This window comes from Entamoeba invadens, assembly GCF_000330505.1.
Source record: "Entamoeba invadens IP1 unplaced genomic scaffold scaff_1105074725409, whole genome shotgun sequence".
NCBI lineage: Eukaryota > Evosea > Mastigamoebida > Endamoebidae > Entamoeba > Entamoeba invadens.
The window spans coordinates 38,295-56,306 of NW_004440424.1; the positions used below are offsets into that span (position 1 = coordinate 38,295).

General features: G+C 31.2%; 3 protein-coding genes across 3 annotated transcripts; all 3 read right to left on the reverse strand.

Moving 5' to 3' along the window:
- Positions 1-3,154: 3,154 nt before the first annotated feature.
- Positions 3,155-3,805, reverse strand: EIN_215070 (hypothetical protein; the record flags this gene model as incomplete). Its single annotated transcript, XM_004257077.1, has 1 exon — positions 3,155-3,805. One exon carries the CDS (start codon positions 3,803-3,805, stop codon positions 3,155-3,157), a length of 651 nt encoding a protein of 216 aa, XP_004257125.1.
- Positions 3,806-4,085: 280 nt separating this feature from the next.
- On the reverse strand, positions 4,086-5,273 carry EIN_215080 (hypothetical protein; the record flags this gene model as incomplete). Its single annotated transcript, XM_004257078.1, has 1 exon — positions 4,086-5,273. The coding sequence occupies one exon, from the start codon at positions 5,271-5,273 to the stop codon at positions 4,086-4,088; it is 1,188 nt and encodes a 395-aa protein (XP_004257126.1).
- Positions 5,274-5,408: 135 nt separating this feature from the next.
- Positions 5,409-8,194, reverse strand: EIN_215090 (Rho/RAC guanine nucleotide exchange factor, putative; the record flags this gene model as incomplete). The annotated part of the gene is made up of 2 exons (XM_004257079.1): positions 5,409-5,730; positions 6,027-8,194. 2 exons carry the CDS (start codon positions 8,192-8,194, stop codon positions 5,409-5,411), a joined length of 2,490 nt encoding a protein of 829 aa, XP_004257127.1.
- Positions 8,195-18,012: the final 9,818 nt, after the last annotated feature.

Consider the following 18,012-nt stretch of genomic DNA (forward strand, 5'->3'; position numbering starts at 1 on the left):
GGTTTATCAAATGTTTTATTCTCTTAACAATTTGAATCTTTTTATACATTTCAATAAAAGTTCAATGTTTTTGATTTGAAATCAGCTTCGAATTGTTTCTTATATCGAGAAAAGTACGAAGAAATTTTTATTAACTTTTCTTTAAAAAAATGCAATTTATGTACACAAATCTATTTTAGGAAGTGTACGAGTATTTTCTGGTGTACGACAATTCTCTGGTCGACTTTATAGTACAAAAAAGAACATTAAATTGAACATTAATACTATTTTTAAATAATCGCATTTTTATTATTTATCTTACATATTTTCTTTTTTTGAATAATATTTTTTTTGTAATTTTTATGTTATAAAAAATTTTACATATTTTTAAAAATCTTCAAACTTCAATAATACCAGTTAATAATTTTACAAATATACCTATTTTTATTCATTTTTAAAAAAAATTTCCTTTGATTTTCGATTGAATGGAGTTATTTATAATAAAGTCAAAGCAAAAAAATAATATATGCTTTGATAATTATAAAAAACTAAAACATATGTTTATTTTGAATTTGCATATTAATTATTTTGAGCATTTTGTTCCTGTGACTGGAATAATCTATACAAGACGGATTTTTATATAACTTTTATTGTTAGATTAAACTATATTGTTGCTATATTTAAGAATATTATTTCTGTTTATGAACACATATTCAATTTAAAATGTATTTTAAATGGTCTATTTTATTTTACCAAAATTGTTTTATCACAATACTTAAACAAAACTTTTATTTTTTATTGATTTTTATTATTTAGACTGTAAATACGATGCTCGTTTTAAAACCTAAACATCACTTTCTACTTTTTTCATCACCAACATAAATTGTATACATTTGAACTTCGAAATAATTAAAAATGCGTTTTAAACAATAAATGTAAAAACATTTTTATAAAAAATGTTATTTCAAATTAAAATTTCATCAGGTTTTGTATTGTCAAATATAATTAGACAGCCTTTGTTTCTGAAATGCTTTTCAAAAATATATATTAATTGTCAATTTTGACTTCAATTAATAATACAATTTAAAGTATTATATAGCATGTAAAGTTATAACCAAGTTCATGCCTTTGGACATCTTTTTTGTTTTTTGTATTGTTTTAGACAGCAAAGTTAAATATAAAAAACCTAAAGGGATTACTCGTATTTTTATTGTTTTTAATCCGTATATTAACAACAAAAACTTGCGGCAGACGTATTTTTATTGATTTTGTTGATGATTGAACTTATTTTGAACTTATCCTCAATAACAATAACACCGTATGACTTTTGTAATTAAGTGTATGACACATATTGAACATGTATAGTGTTTATATATATCTCATCTTTTAATTTATTTAAGCGCCTTACCCTTTTAATGATAAATAATTGTAATGTATACAATGCCTTTTTGTGGTTAAAAGTGTTTGTTCTTACCACTTCATTTTGTTAAAAAATACAATTATTATTATTGGTTTATCATTACAATCAATATATATTATTACGTGTCACTGAATATTAATTCTGTAAAGTATAAGTACTTTTCTGTTTCCACAACTAAATTCGTTAATCAAGTCAATCGAAGAGTTTGGTACAAGTACGTTATAGAACTAATATTACATGTGTTGAATTTTATAATTTATACATTTGAATTTTATTAATAACAATCATATATTTAAGTTGAAAATGTTGCAGACAATAATGTCACTTTTAACTAATATCTTTTGTATAACAATTCAAACGTCTACACTCAAATTAAAAACATAATAATATGATGTTATAATTTGTTTTGAAAGTGTGAAATGTCAATTAAAGTCAGTTTAATATATTCAAACTCAATAGTGTCAAGCGAATATTAATATTCTTATGTTATGTATCAAAACAATGATATTTATACTAAATTAATTTACGTAGTTATTTTATTTTTTCTCCTCCTTCCTTTCGGTGGCACAACTTTTGGTTTTACTTCTTTTATTGTAGCAATAGTTTTTTGTTCCCTTTTTTGGCATGTTTAATTGATGACGATTAAAAAAATAATTTTTAATTTTTTTATTTTAACTTTTATTATTGTGCTTATTAACACAGAATATTTGCTATTTAATTATCAAGATAAACAGAATAACAAAATTTCAATTATTTTTGATGTTTCATTTTTGTTCACAACGTAATATATTGTAATGTCGATTGGATAATCAGTATACATTTATAATAATTTTGTACCCTTTCAATTTATTATAACATTAATAATGTTGAATTGAATGATTAGTTACTTTTAGTTTTTATTTGTTCAATTTAAAGAGAATTGTTTTTGTTCAATTAATTTATTGAATAAACAATTTGTTTTGTTTGATAAGGTTACAAAAAACTTTTGCTGCAAAGTTTTGTTGAAAACTCACAATAATTTGTTCTATTTAATTCCAGTTTGAACTGTTTTTTCAATCGTTAATACATATGCCAAAGAAAGTAGAAAAAAGGGAACTGTTGCTGCATTAAAGGAAGTAACACCAAAAACTGCTGCCACTGAAAAGAAGGAGAAGAACTTAAGTGTAATAAATAAATTTATTATCAATGTTATGTTTTTGTAACACAAAGTTTAACAGTTTTATTTTATCTTATTAACCATGCTATAAAATAATTTTAAACTGAAAATAACGTCACAAGTGTTTATACACATTTTAAAGATTTATTCAAATTACCATGTAAATGATATTTTTTAAAACATATTTGAAGCTTATGTACTCTTTAAATATTTTTATTTAGTTTAATAATCAAAATAAAGAAATTATTTTTTAAATAACATATGAATAATTGAATTACAAAAAATATACAACATTAAATAATGTTCAAAATTATAATAAAAGACTCAACAGAAATAATTAATTGTTGGAGTAACAATGATTTATGTAAGAGTTTATAAATAATGTTTATTAGAAATGTCCACTAATGTAATTATTAGAAATGTTTTTTGAAATAAGTGAGAATTTAACAATCATATTTTTACAATATTCATATTAATTAATATATGAACTTTTATAATTAAATAATTATACTATTAATTATTTACTTCCAAAAAATGTATTTTCTGTTATAAATTTAATTATAAAGTTTATAACTAAACTAAAAAAGATAAATAGCACATTATAGTTTTCTCAGAACTAAACATTTGAGTAAAATCGAACACCTTTGCTTTAAAAAATTTATTTGTTGTTCGTATGATAATTTCATGATTTTACTCAAGACGTATTTGATACAGTCGTTCTCAATATACCCCTCATAATACTCAAATCCAAATCGTTCAATTTCTTTGAGCAGAATCACGTCACAGCTTGTCTCCCATCCATTTACATACATCTCTTCAAGCTCTTGTGGCATCTCAAAACTCCCATCTCTGATCTTTTGAAGTGCAACACGGAGTGATGTCATCGCTACAATCTTCGATTTAATATATTTTGGGCACTCCACACGACTCCGAATAGCGTCGTTGACTCTGTCACGCACACTCCTCCGACTTTCTATTTTGAATGCTTCGTCCGGCCATTTCTCTATACGTGCCCCAAACGTTAAGAAGTACTTCTCGTATTTCTGAAATACATTTTCTTCGCTTTTTTCAGTCGATAAACAGTTCTTGGTGGATTCACAATACTTCTCTTTGCGAGTTCTGTCTTCACTAACTACAATTCGCTTGTTTTGGTATGCCCACTCCCGCACTCTTTGGGCACACTCGGTCCCAACAAGGCCAGTTGCGGTCAAGTCCCCAAAACGCTCTTGAGGCCTCCTGTAGTCCGACATTCAAACACCATTAAATTGTTTCTCTAGCAATTAGTGTTATTTATAACATATTTTCTTTGTTAGAGGGGGTATAATTTTATTGAGCCTTAACATTATTATATTAATAGTTAAATTAATTAAAATTGAATTTACTAAATATACTAGTAATTATTAGTATAATTAATCATTAGTATTTAGTATTCCAATGATTAGTTATAATCTATTAATAAATACTATTATAAAAATTACTATTGAAATACCATATTACATATAATTAAACTATTTTAATAGTAATATTTAATTATTCAAACAAATCATCATCTTTGCTCATAAAGACTTCATTTTCTTTGTCTTTACCAAAAATATTCATTTTCCATACGCCAGTATATATAAAAAGGCCTGAAGTGAGCATTACAAAACCTAAGACTTGTAAACACGTCTGCCACCCGAGTGGTTCACCCATTGATTTTCCTGTTGAATAATAAAGGATGACAGACACCATCCATATAGTGATCATTCTGCATGGATCAAGTATGTTTCTGACCATCGCAGACAAATTTTGTGTGATGATCATGCCAGCTATATTAAACACAGTAATTGCCATGACATAGAACACTACAATAACTAAAATATACTTTTCTCGTAACGACACGACTGCGTCTATACTATCATCGTAAAAAGGAGCAGGTAGTAATTGCAATATAACCATCCCAGGAAGAGACATAAACACTCCATAAAATCCTTCCAACCCAACAACAACTAAAGGAGGGATTTTTAAATCAAGTAAATACTTTTCTTCTAATATCGTCTGAGTTGCTTGAAGAAACATCGCCCCAGTGATAAAGGTAATCCCAACAACTACATCCCACACCTTCGACTCCCCACGAATTAAATTTCGCCCGCCCGCAAAGGCAGACCCCCCGACTATTGCTAAAGCAACTATAACTAAAAACAACGAGAAAACTTGATTTGGAAGGAGCTTAACTTTCCTCACAAAAACAGCCAAAAGTGCAGTGAACAATATGACACTTCCACGCATCATCTGGAAGACACTGGAAGTCACGTAGAGGAGTCCGACATTCATTAAATACCCACCCAAGAAGTCGCAGAATGCAGGGACAATCATAGCAAGAAACACTTCCAACCGGAATGGACTTCTCATGTTCACTAAGACGTGTTTGGGCTGTTGTTCTGGAAAGACCAAATTGACGATGATATGCACTACAATACAAATGGCCATCCCAACAAACATCATAAACGTTAAGAACATCGGGTGTTCAAAAGGATGAAGCTCACTCTTCCGTCCAAATGTTGTTGTGTTGTACATCATCTTACTTAGTGTGATAGTTGTTGTCCCGGCACACAAAAAGAGTATTACAGTGACTATAATAACCGATTTCTTCAATTCGGGGCGCTCAAGAGCTTTAGTGAAGTTGTATGTAGTGTTAGTTTTTGGGTTCACATAGTCGTCCTTAATGCTGACCTCCATCACTAAATCTTGAATTATTACTTTTAGAGTTTTCGAAACACCACCAATTTTTGTTATTAAAAAATGTTATACAAGTAACTCTGTTCTTCTCTGGGCTAAATGAATACAAATGAATTACTGCTACAAATCGGGTCTTCAGTCGTTCCGGATATTGAATATAGACTTAGACTCGTTGAGTCGTGGCGCAAGCTGTATGGTGTACGCCAGTGCCACAAACCACGCGTTTGCATCAACCGGGGTTTCAAACACCAAAGTCACTTCCATGAAAGAGAGTGGTGACTGAAACAAGAGTGATGGGCCATGCGGGTGTTTTGTACAATAGGAAACAACAGCCTCTTCACTCACCATATACACATGATGCACTTGGAACAAGTCGTCTTTGAAGTCTTCGACAAGACCGTATTCGTTGATTTCTTGGTACGCAACACATTGTTTTCCGCTTCTGACTTTGTTCCCTCTGTGTGTTACTTTATTGAACATTTATAGTTAAAGTTACTATATAAATAAACTATATACTTAATAGTATATATAGTTCATATATTATAATTATATAGTATATTGTAATTGTAATAATAATATTACGTATTTATAGTTAAAGATACTATATAAATAAACTAGATATATAATTAATATTTTATGAAGTATATTAATGATATATTTTACTAAATGATACTATTGATATTATATCTTTATAGTTAAAGTTACCATATAAATAAACTATATGATAGAGATAAGAAATAATATCAAACAAACTTGTGTTTCAACACGACCGTTTCAATAAGCACATCATTGAATAAGAAGAAATAGCCTTCCTTGAGTTTTTCGGGTGCTTCTTGGTCCATGAACTTACAAAACCCGGAAACTATAAATCGGCGATATGATTTGTTCAAATCATATAACCCAGTGATGACCCGGAGCACTATGTCGTATTTCTCTCGCTCTTCCTCATATAACTTTTTTTCATTGATCCACGCCGCGACGTCCAAAATCAGTTTATAACACTCGACTAACTTGTCTGTGTCTGGTGAGAGTGGAGGCGCGTTTTTTAACATGTCTTTTATTAATAAGACATAGCGCGGGATGCGCTGGATGGGCATAATCAGATACGACTGGAATCGTTGGATGACGATCCCGGGGTGCATCTCCTCATACGCTTTTCGACTTGCATCCACGACCTGAGCGACGCTCCTGTGTCGCACCAACAAGTTGACGTCCTTCAAATTTGAGTTGTACTCGACGATGTACGGACATGTGCTTTTGACGAAGTGGAAGAAGTAGCGGAGTAAGTCTGCGATCATCGGGATGTTGTTCTCTCCGACCTCAGCAATTCTCTTTGACAATTTTGTGTAGAAGAGGGAGTGTAAGTTGTGTAACTGTTCAATTTGCATCTTCATCTTCTGCACTATCTTCGCGTATTTTCCTCTTGAAATTGGCTTTAAATAACAGTTCAGAAGAATGTCGAGTGATTGGACATGTGCTTCTTCCGTGAACCACAACTCCATCAACGTGTTTTTGTACGTCTCCATTTGACTCTTTTCTTTCTCGTCTAAACAACTCATATAAACTTCTAAGTCTTCAAACCCCGTCAAAAGCGGTGAAATTTTCTCTTTGTCACTCGTTATCCCCTTTTTAATAACTTTAACTATTTTAATGGTTTTGTCACTGGACCCAAACTCGTCAAGGATAACGTCATCGCCATGTTTCTCTAAAAACTCACACTTCCTCCGTTCCATCATGTTTGTTATCCCTTTGATTTGCTCTTTGGGGTTGTCGTCGCCATTTCGAATGTCAAGAACTAAAGCCTCTTTGTACCCTTTAATAGGAAACCCTACCGATATTCGATTCCGCTTTAAATACTCCTTTAACCTATTTTCATCGGACGAGATCATCAAGTCGAGATCTTCTTTATCGACAGTGATATATGTGTACGCCCCACTAATCTCTTCATCCCCATCTTTCGACTTGTCTTCACTCTCTTTGCCATATTCATCCCCATCATCGCCTAATATCGAACTGGAGTCTTTGATACTGTCATTCTCTTTCCTCTCTTTTGTCTCTTTGACGACTTGAAATGTGTGAAACGCCCCATCACTCTCTTTATGAGGCGGTTCTAAGCATTCAACTGTTTGTTTGTTCTCAATGTCTTGACTCTCACAAAGGCTCTCTACTTCGGGTTCTAGAGTTCCCCCCTCACAACTTCGATATTTCTGCATGCGAACAAAAATGGGGTCTTCAGTGGTGTTGACCTCGTTCAACATCCCTTCGCTATTTTCTTTGAAAACTACAGTCTGTGGCGCCTTCTGCAATTCTATGCTCATTCGTTTCTCATCTAACCGTTTGCGCGGTGTTACACTCTCCGACTTGATTGTGTTTTTGAATGAAATGCGGCCTTTTGCTGCGTCCTCAAAAACCTCGAAAACAAAGTCCTTCTTCAACTTCTGTCTTTCAAACTCACAGCTCTTCTGAAGTTTATTTGTCTTCTTGAAGTCCGGTAAAGTGAATTTGCTCTTATTATTTCGAATGGTATCTTTCTCGACCTTTTCAGTCTTCCCAACCTTTTCTTTGTTCTCAGCAGAGTCCTTCTTGCCATGTCTGGGTGTTGTAATAGGTGTTGTGACAAAGACAGTAGCTTTGTCGACATTTGTGGGGCACTCTTGTTGGTCTTTTTCTTTCATTTGGTGAGACTCTAAAAATACATTTCCTGAAACGGATGGGGTTTCTTGATATTGTGTCGTGTCTAGTGTTGTGAGGGACAAACTAAATTGGGTCTTTAAAATAATCGACTGCCGATTCTGTGTGCGCGGTTCTTTAACCCTCAGTGCTGAGTTTGGCCGACTCAAAGAAAGCGAGTGTTTTTGTCGTGTTGGTGTCGCCTTCAAATACGGGAGGATTTGTGTGTCGTCGGGCTTTGAGACACTCATGTAGATAACCAAAAAAGTTCGCAAAGTCCGTTTTACCTTTTTCCAAGAGGATGGCAAAAATAAAAAGTTTTTATTTTAAAAATTTATAGAAATAAGTCTTAGGAATTTTTCTTTCAAAACTTCGGGGTTTTCCGATCACTAAAAAATGCAGTTTTATATTTTTTTGGTAATTATAATTATTAGTTTCAAATTGTTTTATTATGGCTTATGTTTAGTTTTATATCTCAATGTTTTTTTTAAGTTCTTTTTTTAGTAATATAATTTGTTAATAAAATGCTTTATAAATCGGGAAATAAAAATAGTTTTAAATTACTGATGATATATAAATATCTATTGTTTAAAAATTGTTATTGGTAAAACATTAAAAAAAATCATGATAATAATTATTATTATAATTAAATTATTTGTTTTTAATTGTTTTATTATAATAAATAATAATATTAATATTAAACTTTAATAGTATTTTTAGACAAACAATAAAATATAAATATATTTAAAGAGGTGAAATAAAAGTGATGTAGTCAAAATATTAGTTTTTTATAAATAGTTTTATAATTTCTTGTATAGTTATGTTTTTCAATATTCCGCGACATGATTCAAAAACGAGGTTTACAAAGGAAAACATGTTCTTTGGAATTGCTAAGTTGTGAAAGTCTATGTGTTAATTGTTTTTTTTATTGCAATAGAAAGTCGAGTTTGCTGAGGAAAAAAAGAGGCGACAAGAATAAACGTTTTACAAAACAACTGAAAAAATCAAAATAAAACAAGTAAAAACTTTGTTATATCATAGAAATTGAATCAACATTATTTGTCATACCTCTCGCCCAAAACGATGTTTATATATTTTTATGCCTTTGAAGTTCGCGGACATTCTTATTTGTCTTTTTCTGGAGCAATTCCCAGAATATTTAGGCTCTGGTAAAAGAAAAAAAAATGATTAGAGAATTTATGAACTATAAAGAAATGACACATATTGTTGAAAGTGTGAAAGAACAATTAAAAGAAGTCAATCAATCAAAAAATCCACTTTGAAAGACATTTTGAATGCACAATAAAGACTACAATTCTTTATATTTGATGAATTGTTTTTTTCGCTTGGAAACCCAAAGTAAGCAAAATCGCGTCAGTCCTTTCAATTCTAATAAAAATGTATCTGTTGTTATTAATAGATCAGTTAGAATTTTGTTCAATTCGCATCAAGTCTTGTTCAAAAGGAAATTACTAGATTCAAAAAAGAATTAACGACTAGAAGAAGGACAACAACGGGAAGACCGACATTCTTTGACAAAAGAACTATTTTTTTAGCTGATGTATTATTCAAATATTACTACAATCAAAAATAGTTTTGACATATGCAGCATTCTCTAAATTAGTTGAAAGAACAACTGGAACGACGTTTAAACTGGATACCATGAAAAGTGGGTTTTTAAAACTTTTGACATCAAAACAATCGAAGGGAAACCCGAAGACATTAAACGATTATCAATAAAACCCGAGGACATCACAACTAATTACATGGAGATGGCAGAATTTAATGGTATTAATAGTGGTCTTGTCTTTATCATTGACGAAATTGGTTTTCAAGACTTTTGCAACAAGAAAACCGTCAGAGTGCTTGTTCCTCAAAATGTTGATGTTGAAAAAGTTAATATCAGCATTGGAAGAAGTGGGGAAAGATCCACCATTATCTGTATGATATTTTTGGATGGCACTACAATATTTCCTAATGTTGTTGTGACAAATAAAACGCTTGACATTAAGTTGCTGTCAATGTTTTCTAATGCAACATTTTTTCACCAATAACATAAGATTTGCAACCAAGGAAATCTTCTGCAACTGGATGATGAATGAAGTGGTTGAATACATCAAAGCCAAAAGGATTTTACTGCGACTTCCACCAGACGCGTTTGCATTGATTACCATCGACGGGTTTTTTGGACACAATTACAATGAATTGAGTGCATTGTTGGAACGATCAAGCATCAAGCTTCACAAGTATATACCACACTGTTCTTATCTGCTGCAACTATTGGATCTGTGCCTTTTCTATGAAACTTATTTTATGAAATTGCCCAAGTTGTGAAAGTCAATGTGTAAATTGTTTTTTATTGCTGAAAAAAAAGTTGAGTTTGCTGAAATAAAACACCAGAAGCTTCAATTTGTTTCTTTTTAATCAAAATAAAAGGTAGTCTTTTCTTTGATACTCAACAGTGGGCACTCAACCACCCCGAACAACATCAATCTCTATTTACAAGTCTTAAATTTTTAATTGAACGATTCACACAATCTCTTATGAAAGAGCACGTGCACGTTATTTTCAAGCACCCTTCAAATGGATTCCTTATTTGTTCAGAACTGCATGTTGTGGCCAAACTGATAAACAACACAATGAAGTGCCATAAGTCTACAAGTTGAGTGTTTCCACTCCCAATTGTTTTTTAGAATCTCGTCAAACAAGATATATACGACTCGTTATATTTTTTCACCGTTTTTTTTTATTTTTTTCTAAAAAATGAAACAAAACACGAAAAATGACAAAGAAAATGGTAATAAGACAAACGTTTTGAATTATAACGTTTGCAGGGGTAAAAAGACTTTGCATGTGTCCATCCAGGTTTTCAGTGTTTTTGTTCTGAAATGCTCAAAAACTCAACTTTTTGAAACAAAAAATATTTTATGTTGCATTTTTTATTAAAAAACTGTGAATGGTAATGCAGCGCCTTTTCCGCCTGGTTGATAAATTTGCCAAAACTGCATTTTGATTATTTCAAGAAAAAAATATTGAAAAACATATATATAAAGACGGGACCTCGTACGTTTTTAGTTATAATTGCTAATCAAAACTCGACGGAAAACAACATGAAACAGTCCCAACATAACATCCTTCAAATTGGCGTGTATTGCCAAGTTCAATAAAAAATATCAAAATAAATGAAAGGCTTTGGATAGTACTTCACTTGCATTTTATCAGACAATAACAAAGAAAATTTTTAAAAATTTATAATATAAAATATATTTTGATAATTTACAAAATATTATCAAAATAAAATTAATTATTTATTTTAACATATCAAAAAAGAACTAACTTAAACAAACATTTGTTCAGAGTTAATAACTTTCTTTTTAAAATAAAGAATGATTAAATCATAAATACAATACAAACATCCAACCAACAAAGTAATGAAAAAAAGTTTAATACAACAACAAAAGATATTGATGAGATCTATTTTAATAATACAATTATGTCCAAAATTGAAACATGAAAAAATTTCAGTCAAAAGTATAGATATAAATATTGAGACAAAAATTGAAAGGCTCTGAAACTATGAAAGGTTCCGTCGTACCCCATTCGTCTCACATTATCAAGTATTAAAAAATTTCCATTGAATATTGATATTTTAAATGACTCGACTAATGTTTTACTGAAACACGTTTGTCTATTTTCTAAAAATTAACTAAAACTACTTTAATTGTTTTGAAGTTCAAAAATTATTTAATGAAAAATGATTAAGATGTTTTGTTACTTCTAATAATAACAGCGCAAAATCTCAAATTGGCAAAATTAGAAAAAAAATAGATAAAACCCCGAAAAAGGAAAAAAAGAACCTCAATATTGAAGAAATTCACAATATTCAATTTAAAAAAAAAGAAAAACAAAAGCAAGTCAAAAAGAAACAAGTTGTTAAATATTTTTATATTTCGGCAAATATAAAATCTAAACAACTTAACATAATAATTGTATATGTTTTCGAAATTGAACCAAAGACATTAGTCATACAATTAAAAAGCGCAGAAGTAACAAATGAGTACATTTTGAAATAGTACACAAAATATAAAATGCCGCTTAGAGATTATTTATTTGCTTGATGATGTTTGTTTTGACCAATAGGTTGAAATTCCATTTTTATGTTGAAGTTGGTACGGGTGAGTACATTTTTAACGAAGTAGAATGATAATAATAGAGAACATGTATGATATGTTGTGGTAATTGTTGATGGCAAAAATGATTATTAATATTGTTACAAAAAGGCTATTCATAGATGATGAAACAATTAATCGTCTAAAAGTTAATATTTAATACGGCATCGAAAAATAAAACGCGTTAAATATGAAACTTTATACTCTCCGATTTCAAAGATTTTTCTCATGAACAATAATATAAAACGAAACTGCATGGGTGTAATAAAAACACAAAAGCTTGCCTCATTATTGACTGATTTTCGAGTCACTTTTATATACAGAAAATCGCGTCATAATGATCAAAAAAGTTTTCTATAGTTCACAATTGCGTCAGTTGATGGATTTTGGAATTTTCAGGATTCAAAAAAAACTTTTTGAGAAACAAAACTAATTTAGTTTAACACAAATTTAACTTAATAGAAAAGGATGGTAAAAAATAAAGAAAAACATTGAAAAATTAACAAATAAATTCTCAAGAGTTCAAAATATTGAAAAAAAATATTCACATATATCCAAAAAAGCTTATTTACTCTAGGAATGTTTTGCAATGGTAAAAATTAATCAACACACTGACGCAAGTTTGTATCATGTTTTACTACATAATTAGAACAAGGCTGATTTTTCATCAGTTGAAAGAAATGACCCTCCACAATTCCAACACATCAGACTTTATAATAGGTGTAGTCGGGGTTGAAATAAAAAGTGCAAAGAAGGTGTGCATTTTTGGGAAAATGTCTGAATCAAAGACGACAACATTAACACATGTTGCTCTTGAGAACACATTATTTTGAAATATTGAATTGGAATGCGAAAAAAAGCAAAGGAAGGAAAAAGAAATAAGTGTTTTATAATCAAACCTTTTTATTTTTATTTTTATTTAAAAACCTCGACCCTTTCCAAATTAAATTGATGCTTTCTCAAACACATAATATTTTTGAAATTTTGTTTGGTCAAAATAAAAGAGTTGGTATTTTTTGTTTTAATTTAAAAAAATAAACAACAAAAAATAACATTTCCTCAAACCGTTGCATTTTTTTGATTACGGTGACTTTATTTTCTTACTTTCACGATTATAATTTATTATATTTTTATTTATTGCCAAATTTGTAAAGATGATAATTTTTGTCAAAAACGTTTCTATGTTTACAATTTGTATGTTTATGATAATCAACTAAGTTTGCCACATTTTTTGACTTTTGGTGTTTATGATATAAAAACCAACTATAGTAGGTATGAAAACGTTGTCCGCTCTCCAACGTTGTCCAGGCATTTTTGGACCATCAAAACTGGAATATTTCGGGAAACAATTCGAAACACTCACAAAACATTGTTTCATAATTTTTACCGGGATTTGATCGTTTTTACCTTATTCTTAAAATTTTCAACTTACTTTGTGTAAATTTTTGTCAAATGGACAACGTTTTACAAGCGGACAACTTTTTTAGACAGACTTTATTAACTTTTCTTTTGTTCTTTGGTTTAATTATTTAAAAATACTTCTTTTTGATAAGACTTTTAATTATTGCTTTAACCATTTTCGCAACAATTTAATTCAATTCAGGTAGTAATACAACAATATTTTTTCATTTATTTGAACGTTTTCATTCATTGGTGCAAAATTAAACTATCATTTTGACTTTATCACATTATTTTTTGTTGTTTTATTATTGTTGTATTATTGGCTTTAAATGTACCAATATTTTGGAAAATAATAATAAAAAATATTTAAACATCAAATAAAGGTTTAAATACAAAATCCATTTTTATGTTAAAAAGCAGTTATCAAACTTTTTGACGATTTCATTTTTTATTAAAAATTTAGTCTTTACCAAAAATTCGAGTTCTTAGATCTTAGTAGTTTTTTTTTGTTTTTCATATACAGGTGAGGTACTAACCTATCAGCAATTTTCCTTTAGGAAGCCTAAAACCCGGATTAGTACGTTTTTTATGGCATTTGTTTTTTGAGATTTCATCTCAAAAATGAAACCTGTCAGCTTTTTTGGTATTTTTGGGTTTTGTAAAAAAGTAAAACTAAAAAAGAAAAACGATGAGAGTAAAAGACATCTTAATTGTGATGTTCTTCATCAACGCCTTGGTCATCGAGGACCAGCCTCAGCTGAAGCTGATGGGTGGGATGCTGGGACAACATTCCGCCACGCAACGCAATTCACTATGTGGGAAGAATTGAGGAGAAAAAAAGGTTTGTCTTCTTTGAGAATACCCCAGTGTTTCGAATGGGGTTCCGAGTGTCACATAATTAACAGCGAAGGTGGGTTGGAAACTGGGGGTTCCAGAACCGTCAGGTTGAAAAGAATCCAACCGGGGCGGTCGCAATTCTACTTGTTGAGTATTATGGATGGGAGTCTCTTGACCGGCGTTGGAAATGCTGTTGGTGTCCATTCTTCTGTTATTGCTTGGAACTCTTCCTCTACGACTTGTTCTTCTTCCTCTTTGCTCGTTTTGTTGGGAACTTCCTGGGATGTTTTGAATTGGGGTTATGGGGCAATCAGGTTGAACCACTGTTACATTAACACCATCCATCCTTTCGAACCACCTCCTTGAAAACGTGATATCGTCACCATGCTTGCTGGAAACAAAGTATCTTCTTTTGTCTTGATCCAGATAAAACTTAACTGGTTACAAAGACTTCTCACTTGGGTTGTATCTTTCTTTAAACTCTGTAAGTTTCTGGATCTCGTTCTGTATCAGGATTACACTCTGTCTCATTTCTTCGGAACAACAAATGTTCTCTATTGCTTCGACACCTTTTGTGATCGTCGCAACCAGAGTCGACAAAAGGTTGGGAACTTCAACAACCTTTTCATCGACAGTCCCAATGAGAACGGGTTCATTCGGAATTTCCGACATTTCCAGAATGTCCGTTCTTGTCGCGATCGAAGTATATTCTTTTACAAACCGCGCAGCTCGATTCGGGTCAATTCTTATTCGTTTGATACCATCTACCTCTCTGACGACAATCCCACTTCTCTCAAATGAAGCCACCACTGTTCCAATGGTTGAGGGATCACTCAGAGTCTTGAGAAGTGAGGAGATTTTGAGGCTGATTTGCCTTCCGTTTGGAGATCTTTTGTTTCCATTAAGGACTTTGTTGATTGCTTCATCTTCCATTGCAAACGACTTCATAATCTCTACGTCCTCTGGATCTTCGATGAATTCATTGAAGGCGTCGTTGACTTCCTGGTCGGACTCATCTTCTTGTTCAACTTCTGAAAACATAGTGGTGATTTCTTTGGTGGGAGCGCTCTTTCGAACAAGTGACTTTGCTGCGTTTGAGTGTTTTTTGACTGCTACAAAAAAACACAAATCGAGTGGTTGAGTGAGGTGACTTGAATGGGGGCAGTATGTGTGCAATTTGATCTGGTTTGCTTCGAGCCATCCAAGAAGCTCCTCGTCAAGATGTCCCGAAAAGTTGTCCATTGTGATAAGTCCCCAACTACCATCAAGACCAAGTTCTGTTCTCTTTTTGACGATCACTTTGATGATCTGCGCCATACAATGCTTGAAGATATATTTGTTGACGAACCTGTTGTTTGTGTAATAGACGAAACAGTCGGGGAACTTCTCTTTGGCTTCGCAAAAGAACTGTTTTTGGTTGATGACAATGCCGAAAGGCAACGTTGTTTTATCCGCACAAATTCCAACTATCACTGTGGAATGTTTACTTGACCTGCTACAACCGTGCTTTGGGGTTGTCTTGTCCTCATTACTCTGGAAGATGTATAGATTCTTTCTGTCTGCCCAATCGTTGCTTTCCATTTCATCGATGTTTACACATAGGGCTGCTGGTATATTGTCAAACTTTTTGAGCTCTTTGAAGTTATCAACAATGTTCTCTGGATTGATGGAGGTTCTGTCTAGATCTTCTGCGGTTGCTTTCTTGAGACCAATCTTCAACTTCTTCATGTGTTTAATGAGACCCCGTCGCGATATTTCAATGTCGGGTACTTTTTGACTCGGGTACCGAAGAATTTCAGTGACAGTACATGCAATTCCCTTTCGTTTACAAGTGACAAGCCACTTGTCGATTTTGTTATCAACATCTTTGGAGATTTTTGGAGGTTTGCCGTTCTTCAATTCTTCGATTTTTCTTCCGGTGTTGGTGTCTATCGTGGATTTTGAAGCACCACAAAGCATCTGGATAGTTCTTGTTGAGTGATGAAGTTTGTAATGCAAATAATGGATTTGTTCACGCATGGAAGTCTCCTTCAAAAACGTCTCATCCTGCCAAGCTTGTTCAAGAGCCTGTTCAACAAGAAGAATTCTCTTTGGAGAGATACCATTCTCTTTTGATTTCTGGACATTTTGACGCATGCTGTTTTGTGAAAGAGAAGGTTTCTTCAACTGTTTTGTTTCTTTTGTCTCTTTTGGAATTTCAGTGTTGTGATCAGCGACAACGCGATTTTGAGGATTAGGGAAGCAGGACATCAGATTCAGTGATGAAAAACTTGGCAACATGAAAAGGATGTTTAAAGTTATGAACGATTTAAAACCTAAAAGAAAATTGTTTAAATGAAAATAATGGATTGTTTTGTGCAAAAATTGGGGTTTTGGGGGATTTGAATATCTTCCACTTTAACTTTTTGGTAAAGACTTTGAAAGTGATTCAATACGAGAAGACATTTTCTAAAAAAAATCAAGAAAATATAACCAAGTAAAAAAGAAAATGTTTTATAAAACGATGACTCTTTTTGGTGAAATGAGGACAAATTTTGGAATTTTTTGAAGTTTTTTTCGGCTTTTTTTTCGTTTTTGAAATTCGAAGAAAACATCTCATTTGTTCATTGCTTTTTGTTATTGATTTTGTTGAACTTGAATAATCTAAAAAAGACAAATTAATGGTTAAAATACCATAAATTGAATTTAAAAAATGGCTGACAGGTTAGTTCCGGTTGACAGGTTATTTCTCCAACTGTATGTTTTTTAACAATCATCCAAAATATTTTTAAAATATCCAATTGTTATTATTGAAACAATTTGTTTATAATTGTTTAATGACTTTTTATTGGTTTTGTATAATTTTAAACTAAATTATTACTTTTTTAATAATGTTAATTGTTTTATAATTTAAATTATAAATTAATAATTAAGATATACTAGTTGATAGGTTTTCAGAGGGTATTTAAAGAAATCTATTAGACTGAAAAATCAATCCTTAAAACTACTAGAAACCCTCGAGCTTATACAAAAAGGGTTCCGGTGTTTTTAGAAATTGTGACTTTCATGACAAACGCTTTATAAGCGCACGATTTTCACAGTCATAATATTTACTATACATGTGTTGTTATTAAGTGTCCTTGTTTAACTTTCGTTTATAAATGAGATCAGTGTTTAATAAATTCATTTATAATTATTTACTAAAATGAATAAAACCATTCCATTGCCCTCTCCCTTTCACCAACCATCGCCTTTTTGTTGATAATATCGATAAAATTCCCTTATTTCCATGGATAATTTAATCTTTTTTGTTTTATATTTTAATTAACGTTACAGTTAGTTTCACAACAATTCCTTATTTTTCATAACAAATAGATTTCTGTTTCATAACAATTAGATTTGTACCTTTGTTCAGCCCTGTTTCAAAATAATTATTTTTTGTTGCACAATTTGCGTGATTGTTGCATAATTGGCATTATTGTTGCATATAAATATCGGGTGTTTCAGAACTATTTATTTATCCTCAAATCAATAATTTATTGTTCCAAAACAAAAAGTTGTTTCATAATTATTGTATTTTGTTTTAAAATAATATAGGATTATTGTATAACCGCATTGTATTGTTTCACAACAAAAATAACCAAAAATAACCAAAATAAATTCAAAAAATGGTAAACTGAAAA